At 39.5% G+C, this 17,447-nt stretch overlaps 2 protein-coding genes across 9 annotated transcripts in view; both read right to left on the bottom strand.

The window, feature by feature from the left end:
- etv1 (ETS variant transcription factor 1) overlaps positions 1–4,145 on the bottom strand; it is a 29,773-nt gene extending 25,628 nt beyond the window's left edge. For 2 of the 8 annotated variants that reach the window (XM_050046920.1, XM_050046918.1), the window contains exons 1-3: positions 2,729–2,805; positions 2,352–2,399; positions 1,608–1,698 (exon numbers count right to left, since the gene is read on the bottom strand). In XM_050046920.1, the coding sequence (XP_049902877.1) occupies positions 1,608–1,668 (61 nt within the window). In that variant the 5' untranslated portion in view covers positions 1,669–1,698; positions 2,352–2,399; positions 2,729–2,805. Of the gene's footprint in view, positions 1–1,607; positions 1,699–2,351; positions 2,400–2,728; positions 2,820–3,250; positions 3,356–3,636; positions 3,861–3,974 lie in introns of those variants that run through there. The other 6 variants (XM_050046915.1, XM_050046914.1, XM_050046913.1 and 3 more) reach the window with 6 other exon arrangements.
- Positions 4,146–10,411: 6,266 nt separating this feature from the next.
- Positions 10,412–17,447, bottom strand: part of dgkb (diacylglycerol kinase, beta) — a 109,754-nt gene continuing 102,718 nt past the window's right edge. The window contains exon 25 of the mRNA XM_050046912.1: positions 10,412–11,470. Within this exon, the coding sequence (XP_049902869.1) occupies positions 11,363–11,470 (108 nt within the window). The 3' untranslated portion in view covers positions 10,412–11,362. The remainder of the gene's footprint in view (positions 11,471–17,447) is intronic.

Raw genomic sequence — 17,447 nt, forward strand, 5'->3', positions numbered from 1 at the left:
TCAGAGACAAATTACACTGTGAGATATCACTGTATAAACAACAACAACAAAAAAAAGATAAGAAATCTCTAGAATGAATGAGACTTTTTTCCCCCAATAGAAAAGGTACTTTAAGTTAAAAAAAAAAAAAAACCTAGGTGGAGGTGGAGAAGTGGTTTGTGGGGGTCAAGCGTGCGCCTGTCAGCTGACGAACACCCTCAACCTCTCGGTCTTTGAGTCGGAAATTCAGTCTGTCTCTCATAATTCCTCCTCTTGTTCCAATTACCTGAACTAATAAATCTTAGAAATGGGAAGGTATTCCTTTTCATCTTAATGGACAGGAAGTCATTCATTAAATCTACAATCTGGACGCGCACATCATCACATTGATCCATGACAGGCAGAACTGTAATCTTTAACAGTAATACCTCTTATCAGCCGCCGCCGTCTCTTTTCTCACTTTGGATACTGAAATATTAAAATCGTGTCTTATTCTTTTTACACGCCCTGCGGTGTGCGCCGCGCCGCCTCATAATCTAACTGCTGCTCAGATTCACCTACTCAACTACTCCAATATCTGTTTCAAAGCATACTTTTCATTTTTTAAAAGCTTTGGATTGCACTGCGAGGATTTTCAAATGTGTTAAAGAATAGATGGAGCCCATAAATGATTGAGAGTCTTCTTCACCTGTGTGAGGCGTGCAAGCTAAAATTTCTCCTGACACTTTTCCAGGGGATGTATTACGACTCAATCCTTATTTTTATAAAAAGTATTAAAGTTGATTCAATTACAGCGTGCACTTGAGAGTTCTACTTTACAGCTAGAATTATGGCTTTACAACCTGAGCACTGACTGGTGTGTTGAAATAGATACAGCTGGCATTTTATTGCTGCAATGACATGATATAAAATGTTTAATTTCAAAAATTCAAATTGGCTTATTTTACACAAATAAAACAGCACAATATTGATAAAAAGATAATATTTGAGCCTTTGTACATTAGATATGGATCTGTTCTCATAATTTCTAATTATCCAAATTTTAATTAAAAGACTAAAAATAACCCTAACAGTAATTTTACACATTAAAACTGAGCTTTTTTTTTTTTTTAAAGCACTACATTTTTCACATATAAATTACTTTTTAAAATAAATTAACGCAAACTTTTACTACAAAACAATTTGGTTTTTCTACTCTTATAACACTGTATGTACAAACCAGTACGGTGTAGTAAAGGGAAGATGCCTTCTATCATTACCAAGTGTCATAAATGTAATTTTAACACCACTGCTTTGGTCAATTTGCATAAAAAAATACTTTACTTTTTGACTTATATACATGCAAAAATTACTTTAAATCCCCTGTTCCAAGCAATGATGTGCTTACACACTGCACAAATTCACACTGTCTGGATTTAAAATCAAAAACTACTTCCAGTAACCCTGAACATGTTCCAAACTCTAAAATATGCACGCTACTGAGATACAAACTTTCAGATTACATGCAATATTCAAAGAAATTCGCATCTGAGTGAGATGCAAATACAACAGTCAAGCAAAGAAGCCAAGTGGAACATGCACATGCACATAAAAAAAAGTCAGTAAGATGAACAATATTCACCACTAACCAAAACTTCGGTGCTGCAGACACGGTGGAAAGAGGACACTCGCACTTAAATCCTGAAGCATCACGTCTCAGTTAGACCACAATGAGCAAGTCTTGCCATTAGAGAAAAAAATATATTAAAAAAGCAAAGAAATTGATAAATATGTTTTTCTGTAAAAATCAATCGTCGCTTTGAGAGACTGATTCTGGTGTTTTAAAAGTCTGCGATTAAAAGAAAAATTATAGATCCATTCTTTTTTTTTTTTTTCTTGCCGCCAAGAAATGAAATTGAAGAAGACAAGGTGATGGTACAGCTGGAGAAGATAGAGAGGTGTGCTGAGAGGAAGCAGAGAGAGAGAGAGAGAGGGAGAGGGAGGGAGAGAAAGGGGGAGAGCAGATGAGAGAGAGAGAGAGAGAGAGAGCCGGTAGGCTACAGCAGAGCTCTGGTGGAGGTGGAGGTGGTGGCGGCGGCTGGCGTGCAGCGTGTTAGCTCCTGCCAAAAGCAGAAGAGACAGTGAGCGTCGGAGAGCCTTCTCCTGGTAATTTGTGATGACACTCTCTGGGTAGAGCCTCCTCGGTCTCCCTCAAGACCCCTCTCTCACAGTCTCTAATGTATGCATGACACACAAGGTGCCTCTTCCACACAGGCTTTTAATTGGACTGCGACGCTAGGCTTGTAACTCCAGGCAGCTTTTTTCCCCCCTCACAACCTATCCATTTTTACCCATCTCTCCTCCTTTTCTTGCTCGAGATTTAAAACACTCACCTTCCGCCAGCCAAGTCTCCTGCAGCTGACTGAGGTCCTGGAAGAGCTCTGGAAGGGGGGGAAACAAAGCAAGAGAACAAGGCTTGAAGGCAGTTAAAAAACACAGTCAAAGCCCTGGAGGAGCATCAGAAACAACTGACTTCATTACAGCGGGCTGATACGCCGTCAGAGCCATTGGAGCTCAGTGGGCACGTGTGCAGCTAATAACAAGTCAATTTGTGTCTCTGACCACTGACAGAGCCTTGTGAGACTCATCACAGGCCGCTGTGTTGTAATTGAGACTCTGTAGTTAGCAGCGCAGGTGGCCACAAACCAATTGAATTTTGCTAAATGTTTAGGAGCCGTGAAATTAACTTCTCCCCCTGCCCTCTGCCTACCTTCAGTGTCCAAAGCCAGGTCGGACTTAATGAATTTTCTCTTTCTGTCATTTGCTGGCCTCTCGCAGCTCGTTGTCTTTTCTTGCGGCTTCTGCAACAAAAAAAAAAAAAAAAGAAGAAAGAAGACACAAATCAATTTATTCTTCTCCTCATTGGAGCAGTGATTCTGTTGTTGGCTGCTGCACACGTGCAACTGAAAGAGCCACTCATTGATGCCTTTTAAAGCCATGCAAAGGGACCTGTGCTTCAGTTATAATTAACATGGTGCATGACCAATAACAGTGTAGTAGTGGGCACCTTGTTTAGCTGTTTATCTTTGATTATTAGATGAAACTTAAATGGTCCCTGAGGGAGAAATGAGTCTTGGCAGCAGCAGGAAGAAAGACAAGAGATGAGATCAGAAGAAATAGAAAAGTATTAGAGAGAAGAACAAGCAGGAAAGATATTAAAGATGATGTGAAAGTTCTGCATCTGCTATTTGATTTGCTTCCAAGTTTGTTTTTTTGGTTAATGATAACTCACTTTGGAGTTACAGTAAGGCACTTGCTGGTCGTGAAATCTATCCATGCTGCACCGCTGTGGCTTTAATTGACGAGCAGAGTCCTCAGAGTCTCCTGTCCGGTCACCCTTCAAAGAAGCGAGATGGATAGAAAGCAGAAAGACAGAGCACATGAATGGATGTCTCTGAGTTTCATTCATTAAGGCACAGTTGAGTTCAGGAAGCTCTTGCGATGGTTTTAAGACGGAAATCACCGACAACACCTCCGGCGATGCTGTAAAGTTAAGTTGACAATCTGCAAATTTCGTGCGTAATCGAGGAGCGAGCTGGGCTGCAGGGCGCGCCGAAATGTTTTACACGATAGAATAAAGTTATGGAGCAGAGGAAGTGTGGAGAAACTGACACGCACTTACCCAGCGACCTCGTTTTCATCCGCGCGCAGAGTGCCACGGAGCGGCTGCAGGATCTCCACAGTCCCGGCTGCTGCTTGCGCTTCTCCCCGCTCACTGTGTTGCTTTCTAGCGGCTTGGCATCGCCTCCCGGGGCCTCCCATGGAAACAAGCCGCACTCCGCTTCCTATTGGTCGTCAATGTCTTTCACTGGATCAGATTGCTGGCAGTCAATCACGCACGGCTGCAGGCGGTAAGCATCGGAGAAGTCAATGGTCACATTCAAGTGTCGTGCGCTTTTATAATTAAAAAAAAAAGTTTGGACTTTTGGAGTTATTTTTCAGCAGGAAATACGCACCAAACTTACGCATAATTTTGTCATGCTTTTAAAGTTACACACATGCAAACTGCACCTGCACACCCCCTCCCCTAACACACACACACACACACACACACACACACACACACACACACACACACACACAGTCCTGTCTTTACCCCCTCTCCCTCTCGTTTTCCTCGCGCACAGTGTGTGTACACACAAACACACTCCTCACTCCTCTCCCGGTCAAGTTTGTGTCCATGGTAACTGTGTTTTGAAGAGTCTCCAGAGGGACTTGCTTGAAGCGCCAGCTCTTCCCTCTCCTGTAAGGGATACATTGTTGGGAGTGCCGGGGACCCGCAGAAGGCAGTGACCTGGAAGTAAAGCACAGGTCACCGGGCAAAACTGAGGACAGCTTCCAAAAAAACTAAACACTGCTTCCTAACACACACATGGCCGATAAAAAAAAGAGTGTCCTGACCTTAAAGCTGGAGTAGAGGGGAGAGTTTTAATCTTGCTGTTTTTCTGCAGCTTTCTGGTTTATACACCGGGAACTCAATGTTATATTACTCAGAAAGTAAAATGCTGATCAGGCAGAGATAAAATTTTAAATATAATCTATAACAGAGTGCTCTGGGGATGACTTGGTTCCCTTGTCAAAAAACCTATGTGATCTTTCCACTGGATTTTGGATTATTGCAGAAAACAAACTCTAAGGCAATCAACCATTTAAGATACTTACATGTTGTGTTCAATATGATCCCACTTTTGTAATTTTTGAAGCCTGAATTCAGTCACCGGAAGTAAAAAGCTAACTTTAGGCTATAAACGAACTACATTACGGTCACATGATTTAACATCACCAACACAATGATGCTGTAAAGTTGTGGTCGGCTTGACGACCTTCTGCAGTTTCATTTTGCTACTTGTTAGCAACGCATTTTTAAAGACATGTAAAAGCCTCAAAATTCACGAGTGGGGTATTTACTCCGTGGAAGAATCCACAAGAAAAGCACTGGAGCACTCAGATCACTTGTGATGAATTTATTTGTGACTAACGTTTCGACGCCAGCTGCGTCTTCATCAGAGTCATCAGAGTTTGACTCTGATGAAGACGCAGCTGGCGTCGAAATGTTAGTCACAAATAAATTCATCACAAGTGATCTGAGTGCTCCAGTGCTTTTCTTGTGGATTCTTTCACGGGGTGATTTTGATCTATATTGTCCTGGTCTGAGAAGCACCAACTTCCAATTGCAGAAGGGCTGAAGCGCAAGAGATTCCCTCTACCTGGGTCATATTTTATGATATAGAACAAAACGTTACCGTTTCTTAAGCTTGTGTCAATTACCGACCTAATTTCAGACATCTAACCTCATTCAAAAAAAACCACTGACTTTAAGAGGGAACACATACATAAAGACCTCGCTATTAGGGATTAGTAGGACTATAAAAAACTAAACATTGTCAACGATAATTAAGTCCCAATGTCTTCAAATGATTACTTTTTAATTAACAGCGTATTAGCTTGTTGCCGTTGCTAAAGTTGGTCAAATTTGTTGCCATATCAAACTACATATGTTATTAATCATAAATAATCAAGTTTTAACCAATAAATCTGATCAGGTTTTTTACCTTCTCCACTTTTGTTTCAGGATTGGCTGCAGACTGACTTGGTAGAGATGGCTGCTAGTGTATTGTGCTCTTATTACCACTACATGGCATAAAAAAGTGTCCATGAACGAGGACAACAGGTCTGAGTTAAGTAGAATGAAGGCCAGCAGTAAGAGTACCTGTGTTGATAGCCACTGGATAGTATGGTGAACATACTAGCTAGCTTACTAGCTAAATCAGTCAAGCTATCGTAAAATTTCAATTAGTAGCCCGGGCTACTATTTGCTTAAATCACTGAACTCAACAGGCGTCTATATGGGACAGGCCTTTAATTCATTTAATACAAAACTGTTGCTCAGCAAAGATCGGAAAATATGATCCAATTGTTTATTTGAACCAGTATGAATTTTACGTGGATAAAAATTAGGCTTCGAATAACAAATCAAATATGAATCATTCATTTAATGTGGCTCCAAGAGACAAGGCGTCAAAGAGGATTACGGCACCTAGCATATCGACACAACACCATTTTATCCTGTTTAACAATATTCAATATTCATTCATGGATACATTTTTACGAAAACCCTCTTTGATTCTATTCAGCAGTGGACCCTTACGGACTAAAGGAACGTGAGTAACTTACCTGGTAATCGAGGAATGGACACATATTCTGACTTTATGGCAGCTTCAGAGGAAGGGAGTCACCACTTGTTTATTTTCGTCATCCCGGTACATCTGGATGAGTAACGGTCGTCTCTGGTGCCTGAATGAACTGAATGATTGAATTGTGGAGAATCTAACTGAACTAACAATAGGTAGCATCTCCATATTAACAAAAGTTTAAACATTTATATTTGTATGTGTTATCCAAAAAGCTAAATGATGTTAGTTCAGGTGGGTAGTCAACAACCTGGTTTTACACATCCAAAGAAATACTATAAAAAAATGAACTGCTTGGCAACTAGACCAGGCCTCTAATTGAGACAGGCCTTTAGTTGTCAAAATGTGTAGCCACACAAGGCTAGTGAAAGGGGCTGGGCGTTGAATTGGGACGAGGCTTTTAATTGAAGTTTTACAATATAACAGGTATAACAACCAACAATTTCCGGGGATCAAAAAAGTATTTCTGAATACTGGTAGCCTTAGCTTGATAGCAACTTTTGCAAATGTTCCCAACAGATTTTATATTGTTACCTGTTTGTTTTGTTTTTTTATCTTTAACAATTTTTGGCTTAGTACATATTAAGAGCATTACTTACTTAATATCCTCATTCTAACTGTTATCTTGCTTTTTTAAATGTCTTTCTTCCTGACCTTACATAGTTTGTATATTAGTGTTCAGGTTTAGGAAGTTCTCAGATCATGTACTTATGTAAAAGCAATGTGGCAGTGTAAAAAATACTGTTACAAATAAGTCATGCATTTAAAATTTTACCAAAGTAAAAGCACATCAAAAAAGTACCAAAAGTAAAAGTGGGCTACTTATTATGCAGAGTGGCACATTTCAGAATAATGTATCACTGAATTCTGATTACTGGTTCATAAATATGTACATCTCTTGGATGTTGACGTTGATGAAGGTGGGGCAAAATTAACTACTTTATATCAGAGTACAGTATTAGCACCATCTACCAGCTAAATCCAGGTAAATATGCAAGTGGCTGGTAGATTTGCTTCACTCTGCACCATGTGTGTATTTCTTATCTGAACTGAGGCTCTGTAGGGTGTCATATGTTGTAGAGATTACAGATTGTAAAGCTGTTTGAGACTATGTTGAGCTACATAAACTTAAACAGACTTGACATGTCTTCTAATGGCTTTCTTTCATAGCCTATCATCCAGATAAATTTAAGCAGCTTTTCATTTCACAAAAAATAAAACATTTGATGGCACATCTGTGTCTAACAGGAGTTGTACCTGAAAGTACTCTGAGGGCTTGTGGTGGAGAAAAGTAAACTGTGAGTTTGAAAAGTAGTGTTTCCTACCGCAACAAGGATTACACTTGATTTGTTTTGTAACTGTGGTTGCTAAAATGTGTTTCTACGGTGCAACAATCAACAAAGATTTCCCCTGCACTTACATATAGGACAGAGCTAGGATAAAGGAAACTTTACCACTGCATTGAACACCTGACTGAAAGACGGACATATCGGAAGTCAGCAGTGGTCACGCTGATGCCATCTTGGATCCAGGCAGGGTTCCATTACCAGGCAGGTGAAGTGGATGTGAAGTGAAGTACTGTGTCACTCCTGCTGAACCCCCCTGAGGACGGAGAAATGCAGTTCAAGTGCAGGCGTCCACCCATCTGACACCGAGACACGCAGTAAACAAAGTGCCACTCCAGACAATAGCATAGACAGATTTATTTTGGTTTAGTTGTGAGGACACTACTGTTTCTCCAGTCTAACGAGGTCCAATGGTAGCCTACGTGCCTAGAAATATAAATTTATTTTTTGTTAAGAATTTAGTATCTTGGTGTTTGTTTTGAACTTATTTTGTTAAAATTCTAATGAGAATTTGTATTTATTTTTCTGCATTGATAGCAACCCCGGCATTAGCCTAGTTTTGTTCCAAGGGGACATGCATCTTTATAACAACTGACAATGTTGGTACTGGTAATTTGATTGAAGCAATATAGGCACTAAAGTAGTCAACATTGTTGGCGATTTATAACTGATTTTAATTATTTTAATGTCATTCTGTGTTTCAGTGTCATGATTGAAAGAATTTGGAAACACACTGAGATTACAGTGCCTGTTGAGTTTTGACAGTGTGGTCTTTTTCCACCATTGGATTCAATAAAGAGAAAAGACAACAATGCAGGAGCGACAGTAGCTAACGATTTAGCTGTTGTTAGCTATAGTGTGACAACTATCGTTAGCTTCATTATTTAGCAAAAATTAAAAAAGTAATTTACTAGCTATAGGGGGTCTACTGTTAACTTAAGTACTTAGCTATAGTTTAAAATATACTGTGTTAGCTATTGGGTCTACCATGGCTAACAAATGAGCTTTCGCTAGCTTAAGTTAGACATTAGCTACAGTAGCTCTATATGGCTAACGAATTAGCTGTTGTCAACTATACCTAAACAGCTATTGTTAGCTTCATTATTTAGCAACAGTTTAACAGCTAATTCACTAGCTATAGGTGGTCTACTGTGAACTTCAGCTAGTTAAAAATATATTTTGTTAGCTATTGGGTCTACCGTTGCCAAAAAATTAGCTTTCGTTAGCTAAAGTACGACATTAGCTACAGTAGCTCTCAATGGCTTACAAATTAGCTGTTGTTAGCTATACTTAGGCAGCTATTCTTAGCTTCAGTATTTAGCAAGAATTAAAAAGTTAATTCACTTGCTATAGGGGGTCCACTGTTAACTTCAGTACTTAGCTACCATTAAAAATATATATCGTTAGCTACTGGGTCTGTCGTAGCTAACAACTGAGCTGTTTATAGCCGTTTCACAGCTTATTCTTCTTGACCTCGGTGAGCTTTTGGTACTGTGGATCACAACACCTGATACAACACATCCAGTTTGGTGTCTCCATTGGTTGCACTGCATTACAATGGTTCATTCCTACCTCAAAAATAGAAGCCTCTCTGTCAGGATAGGAAATCACTCCTCTTCTTCAGCCACTCTTTCCTGTGGGGTCCCTCAAGGATCCAGCTTAGGTCCCATTTTCTTTTCATTGTACTTGCTTCTTCTCGGTTAAATTATTAAAAAAAAAGACTACATCTCCTTCCGCTCCTATGCTGATGACACACAGCTGTATCTCCCTGGATGGCACAGAACTTCCTTCAGTTGAATAACAGCAAACCAGAAGTTGTCCTATTTGCCCCCTTGATGGATCCAAAATTCAAAATAAAGTCATAATTGGCCTGGTTTGCAGGTTTTTTTAAGACTTGTTCCAGCTTCAAAATGTTTATCCATTCATCCAACTAAAAACCCATGAAAAATCCCACCGAGTTTTGAGACGACAGAACCAGGGGTGCTGAAATGCTAACTCGTTTTTTTTTCTCGTTTTTTCTAACAAAACCAGAAGAATACAAAGTCAGTTTGACGTTAAGTACCATAATGTGTATTAGGGAGTCAAAGGTCAATGGCCAAAGAACACCAGAACACTATGTCAAACAACAAAGGCTTTTTTATTATTATTATTTTCATTATCACTTTTCTCAGTCAACAGTGGCAGGCAGAATTTTTTAGGCAGAACAACATGGTGTGAGTTCTAGAGTGAAAGCAGTAAGCGAAAAAATAAATAAATACTGTGTACAAAAATACAACCTCACTGTACAAATGCAGCACCGTACAAAGCAAAGAGATGGGAGACTCATAAGACCTCAGCCTCCACTAGCGTATGGCACTTTTAAAGACTGAAACAGTCAAGCCTAAAATCATTCTCAGAAAACAAGCAGGAGTGCAAGTCAGTTAAAAACAACACATTTATCGGGTGTGCGTCTCACTGGTACATGTAGGTCCCAAAAGTTTGTCTTTGGTGAGACTGAATGAGATACATGTTACTTGAATGCAAAAAGGTACTGAATCAGAATAATGACATTTATTTGTATAAGGAGACTCTCATATGATCAAATTTTTTAAAAGGAGCATTGTTTTATGGATGGCATGTAGCATGTGTGTGGCTGTAAAATTCCTCTTAAAACTAATGATTGGATTGGACTGATTTTCAGTATTGATTCTTTAAATCAAGCTTGTACTAGATATATATGTCAATAGTCATTTTGTATTTAGACCTTAATTGGTCAATGTACGCCTTTGTGTGCAGCGGACTGTAAACACTCAACTGTAGACAATGGAGCAAATCAATGACCAGAGGCAGTCAGACTAGTTCTTGTGAATATCTACTTCAAAAGTACCTGAGTACCTGTTCAGAAAAACACAGGGTCTCATTGAAATGCAGCCATCTTGTAAAGTATGATATGGTTAAACCGAGCAGCACTGTATTAAAAAAAACAACGATCAATTTCCACAAGTGTCAAACCAGATCTTGGTCACTCATGCAACGGAAGGTGTGCACACAATTGGTAAAACTGTCTGGAAATCTCTCGTGCGACGTAAAACAAAGAGTGTCATGCATTTTTTATGAAGATCAATAATCATTCCTAATCTTTCCACTGACGGAGCGGCAACACAGCAGATCAAAACATGACAAGGATGACTTGCAGGAACCATTAAAAGAAAGCATAAGTGATTCTCTGTCTTTTCACTACTTGAAGCCATTCATGAGTGAGGCGCCTAAGAAACGCTGAGCAAAGAAACTTCACCTCCTACTAAACACTTTGGAAAGATCGACTGCAAGCTCCAGATATGTCAGCTTCAACAGCAGCAACCTCTTTCACTGTCCGTCATGCATCAGGGGTATGCAAATGCAAAAAACGGTTTAAAAAACATCAATAGCAGCAAAATATGAATAAATAAATAAATACATCATATCACAAAAACACATTCATCTCTGTTTTTTTTCCACGTGGCACAGATAACAACAGCAAAAATAAAAACAGACTTTTTATAAAACTGGACTTCCCGAAATAGCTTCAGTATTTTTGGAGCCAAACTACTCTGCACACTGTAGATCGAAGCATCAGTCCTAAACACACCTCATTCTGGATTAAATCAGGGCTTCTCAGTCACGTCTCCACGCTGCCGGCGATACATACTGAACCTACAGTTTGCTACTTTACGCTGGGCTATCAAACAGGCATCAAAGGCCCCCCCTCTTCACTAATGGGCCGAGTGATGATCAACTTGCGACCGCTGCTCTGCAGGTGCTTCTGAGGACTCGAAGATCTTGAACCGATCAGTCTTTGCTCTCAGTGCGTGTTCGTCTGATGACCGAGGAGAAGAAGCTTCGGCTTTGTTGGGGTCCCATCAACATGGGAGCCTGGTTCTTGTGGATGATCTCAATCTGGTGTTAGAAAAAAAGGCAAAGAAGCTGAGATTTAGTTTGGAGCTGCTTGTTGCATTTCAAAGAATATGTGAGGAAATGATTGAGCTAATATCCGTGTACCATTTCCTGTTTTCTGTGTGTCCATTGTCCCACATGTTTAAAGAATCTGTGGCCCACTAAACCACCTGCTTTAATCTAATCAGCATTATGAGTCACACCTGAGTAGAGCTTTCCAAGGCCCCTCAACCTCCTCTTTCTCCTTGGGTACGTCCCAAGTCCCTTAAAATTACTGCTAACCACCTAACCTAGCCACCTTACCTAAGTGTTTAGTCCCTCCCACTTAGGAAAACATTTAAGGAGTCAGGAGTTAGGAGTGAGGAGCGAGGATTGCTGATAAGAGACATGAGACGGCCTTACTCTGAAGCGTAACGTAAAGCGACGCCCTTTTCTGATGACGGCGGCACCTATGGGCGGCACAGCTGGATCTGCTGCATAACGGAGCCAGCGTTTGGCGTACATCCCAAGTCACATTACATCCACTGATCAAAGCCATAACCCCCCCCCCCCCATCATGACTTTGGTCACACACTTTTGCATGTATTACCATTGTTATTGAGTCATTTGCTGAAGTTTGTGGCAATTAAAGAACGGTCTGTAGCCCTGCCACTGTCACAGTGATAACAATGATGATGATAATAATAATGATAATGATGCTCATCACAATCATTAAATCCACTCGCCATCATTCAACAAGTCAGCTGCTGAGTGAATAAGACATATCAGACCTGTCAGTCTGCCTCAATCAATTCAATTGTATTTATAAAGCCCAATATCACAAATCACAATTTGCCTCACAGGGCTTTACAGCATACGACATCCCTCTGTCCTTTGGACCCTCACAGCGGATAAGGAAAAACTCCCCAAAAAAACCCTTTAATGGGAAAAAACGGTAGAAACCTCAGGAAGAGCAACTGAAAAGGGATCCCTCTTCCAGGACGGACAGACGTGCAATAGATGTCGTACAGAACAGATCAACATGATAAATTAACAGTAATCCGTATGACACAATGAGACAGANTTTCTCCGCCATCTCGTTCAAATGAGCCAGACGTAGGGGGTGGGTATTTATACGTCATGGCCTCAAGCTGAAAAAGACTTCCTGTTAGGAACCTCTCGTGTTACCTTACTCATCGCACCTAACAGATCCCTCCTAACGCCTAACGCTAACTCCTTACTGGCAGGAATAAGAGACATGAGACGGCCTTAAAGATGGCGGAGCTGGAACGACTTCCGGTTCAAGTAAGGAGTTAGCAGTATAAAATAAGAGACTTGGGACGTACCCCTTCTCCCAGGCAGTGGATTCAAACTGTTTTCAATCCCAGGTCATCAAATAGTGACGAACGGTCACGCCCCTTCATGTCCTAAGGCTCATTTATACTGCCTTTACATATGAAAACAGACATGCTCATACTGCCCTCATACTTCCATGCATCCTTTATGATGGCTAACAGAACAGGCAGTGTTGTAGACAGTTGTGGTCTATGAGGTCTTAAATACATCAGGACATGTAGACGGAGAATTCTTTTCACTATGTTACCAATTGGTTTTGTTCTGCCATTAAATTTCTTTGTCGTCTCCTGTGGTCGTATCTTGCTTGAACTACACTACACTGTCTCCATGGTCTCTGGTGGTACTGTTTTTTTTGTCCGTGTCTATAAGCTTTCAGGAAACGTGCACAAATATGGATGAAATAAAGCCAGAGTACAGACAGAAGGCTCCGTCTGTCTCTGTATCTACGTTGAGCATAAACGAGCCCTTACAGGGATGCACAGGCCCCCCTTTTGCATATTCAAATTCAAATCCAAATTTTATTTCCAAATCATAAGAGGGTCCATAGCAAAAATAGGACATACAAAACATACCAGATAAAAACCACAATCCATCTGTGTGATGCACAGCTGACACACATTGTAACATGTGGTTACTGTTGTGAAATGGTCACAGTTAGGTTTAAGGCTCATTTATACTTCTTTACTGTATGTACAAAAATAGTCACTTTTTTATTACCATAATTTACTTGACTTCTACTTTCAAAACCTAAGTACATTTACTATAATAAAATTACTTTTGATACTTAAGCACATTAAATATAAGATTCTTTAAGACTTTTACTTAAGTAATATTCTAATACCTTCAACTAAAGTCATTTTCTGGCAAGAAATCTGTACTTTTGCTTAAGTATGGCTTTCAGGTACTTCATGCACCACGCACAAACCACACGCAGAACTGAAGCACACCACAATACTTGAACCAGTATTAATAGTGATGGCAATTTGTTTAGGTTATTTATAATTATGGTTACATTTGCTGAAGGTTATTTTGGACAATGATGCCTTTCAAAGCATAGTACTTTTTTTTTTTTTAAATCAATATATCCAGTCCTTTTTCTGATTTTACTTTTTTATTCTCTGTATTTTTCAATCAAAATGTAAATCAGTTTGAATGACGCTGATTTGTTTTGAAAGGTGCTATATAAATAAATTTGATTGATTGATTGATTGATTGATTGAATATATGGGGTGTTGGTGAAGATTCTTACTCATCCAGGTCCTGGTAACCCTATGTGCTATATCGTAGGCAACTGGACTTTGAGTTTCTTGAAGACGTTTCATCTCTCATCTAGTAGAATCTTAAGAAGCCTCTTGGATGAGAAGTGAAACATCTTCAAGAAACTCAAGCAAGTCCATTTGCCTATGATAAAGCACTTAGGAATATATGGGGGTGTGCATTATGAGTATATTTAAATATGCTGCCTCGCTTTCACTACGGGAGAGGGCAACGTGGAAGATTTCAGCTTTAAGGTAAATCAGTGGTTCACCTGAGAACTACAGGGGTCCAAAAAGGGGCTCATTTGGGTCCTACACATTATGAGGAACATAATTTTAACTGCAGTTTAAATCACTAGAATGTCTTTTCCAATTAAACAATGATATTTATCTTTTAATCCTCTGCTGTCTCCCTGCAGAATGTAATCCAATACATCCACAACAATGGGTCCATATGGGTTCTTGTCAAACAGGGCCTGTTCGCTTATGGATGCACTTCTAAGGGTCCTTAATATGACAAACTTTGAGAATCCCAGGGGTCCATCTGTCTGATAATGAATGGTAACATACATTATGGTGGATTCTAGTAAAGTATAGGCTTTATTGGTATAGCATCTGACAATATCCTGTTTCCCAACAATGATGCCATCAGTGGAACAACAAATATCAACCATCTTGCGTTGCCAAATCAAGTACATAGTTCATTAAACCGTTGCGCTAAGAGTCTAAACGCAGTAATGGGGAGAGGAAATGCTGCCATCTGCATTAAAGGAACCACATTCACTTCAAAGGAAAGCTGCCATTTGTTGTACTTGCACTCTGACTCGGTAGCAATTACCAGCTTTTGTAGGCTTTCTGCCATCATTAGACGTGATTGAGCTTAATGTTTCTGATACACTTTACAAAAGACAAAAAATCACAACCATTCTAGGCAAGACACTGGTCCCATGAGGGAGATCTAAAGAAATACCTGAAATAAATCTGGATGATAATTGAGCTCTGTTTTAAAGATGCAACATCAAGCATTTATAAGCATCAAGAGCCCCAGATACAGAGCTACATAGAGCTATGCGGCTCTTAAAAATTAAAAACAATTAGAACAAATTATCTCTGTAATACACTCCAATACCATCAAAAGTCATTCAAGGTCATAAAAACTAAACAGGTTTTATATTTAAGAAACAACAAAGTGACATTTTACCAGAATCACATCTGGGAATACAGTAAAATTTCAGTTTGTTATTTTAGACCTAATTATCAAAGAGACTGTGATACCTGTCATATGTCGCTTAAAAATGCAAATGGTTGGATGGTGTTAAATATGTTATGCATGCAGAGGAACTGAGGTGCATTTGCATAGTTGTTGCTGTTAATAATTAGTGGGTTAACATCCCATTTGAACTGCGGTGTTTTTATAAGCATTTAACAGGTCGACTGATTCAAATTCAGCCCCGACATACAGTATGAATAACTCACCGTGGAAATCATTGCAGCACAATTATGGATTGTCAGATCCTAACTTTGCTTGGTGGAGTTGTGCCAGCGGACACAAGAGCCCTTGCAGGCTACTCGTTTTGTCATGCACTGGGTTTCTTAGCGATGCCTGAGCAATCCATATGTAAATCTCGGCAGCACTTCATCTGCAGTGGCGTTGTAATTAAAGCTAAACACAACCGTAATCAACGCAAACTGAGGAGTTTCATTTTGAAAAATGAACAACTTGGACAGAGGGCAAACACTCGTCAAAGCACATGTTCGAGACACAGACGGTAAGAAAATTAGGAGAAGTGAGACTTGCATCAATAAACACAAAACAATGATCTGTGAGAGAAATGACAGGATCAGTGACTGTCTGTTATTTTGAAACCAGGCCGTTAAATACTTTTATATTCATTGTCAAAATGTTGTGTTAGAATATCATTAGTGCAGTGCTGTTCCGCTGAATGTGTTTTGTCTTTTTAAACATCAACCTGCTCAGAAACTAAAGACATAAATTAGTGAGTGGGGTAAAATCTGGTATTTAACATTATAATGATGGCATTTAAAATTCTCTTATATTTTCCCTTAATTTTCTGTTAAGAGAAAAAAGAAGAGAAGTCAACTCCAGATGTACCTAACAGTTTTAACCATCCAAATCTGCTCCTACCCAGGCCTACTGAATGATGAATCCCACTTTACCATAGCAACCTATTAGCGTAGGTAACGCCCCCTCAACACTACGGGCAGGTGTTGTGCTGTGTGCAAAGACTCTGGCACATACCAAATAAATGGAACGGTGCCACCGAAAAAAAAGTCTTAATTTTGAGAAGCTGATACCATGAATTTTTTCTGCATTAAAAATGACAAAACTTATTATCAAATATTTTCAATTATCAGTTAATTTTCTGATCAATTGACCAATCACTTCAGCTACACTTCTGTCTTGGTAAAGTAACTAAATAATTCTAGTCGAATAAAAAATGTAGTGGAGTAGAGGAAGAAAGTAGCAAATTATATTCAGCCACAAAACAAACCTGAAAAGCAGGAAATCAGAACAGAAGTACAAAGAGTTGTTGCATAGAGATGATACACCGTCTCATCTAGTTGCATTGGTGTGAACTGGCAGGTTTTTAGAACGTTGCAGAGCGGCACATTGCAAGTGGTCGCCTGTTTCAACTTGTCTTGTCGCAAATCTTTGGTCTGTACTGGGCTTTAAAATACCTCAAATTTGTACTCAAGTGCAGTACTTGAGTAAATGTACTTAGTTACATTCCACCACTGGTCACCTGAGGGACACACAGTAACTGAGGTTACAGTAATTGGGATTAATGGAGCAGTTCTTGAGCCCACAAATTTAATTATCCAGTCAATTTAATTACACAATCTAAATTTAATTTATGATATTTATGCTTTTTTTTATGTTACTCATATTTAAAACTTGTGTTTCTTGTGTTAAACTAATAATTTGCAGACTATGAAAATGAGATTTTTAAAAACAATCTTGGTAAGAGTGCTCTGATAACAAAACATTGGTGAATCCCAGAAATCATTGGGTATTAACAACTCGTTTCTGCATGAGTCTTAATGTTTGCTGCAATTTCACTTCATTTCAATGGAATCATCGAGATCAGAGGAGGCGCTTGAGGCAGCGAAATCACCAATAAACAGAGGAACTCTTATCAGGCAAAATAGGTGAAACCATCTGTTCTGGTGTAGCCTGTCTGTGTGGGGGCTTCGAATAATCACACCATCAAGTGAGAGTAAATAAAAACCAGCTGAAAAGCTAGTTTAAGATGAACAACTCCTGTAGTTGAAGTTGTCACCTTGCTGCAGCGACGTAGAGAAGTATCTTCAGTACATCACCCTTACATGTGGTTACAGGTGTAACCGATCACACTTGAGATGACACA

This window comes from Epinephelus moara, chromosome 6 (genome assembly GCF_006386435.1).
Source record: "Epinephelus moara isolate mb chromosome 6, YSFRI_EMoa_1.0, whole genome shotgun sequence".
Classification (NCBI taxonomy): domain Eukaryota; kingdom Metazoa; phylum Chordata; class Actinopteri; order Perciformes; family Serranidae; genus Epinephelus; species Epinephelus moara.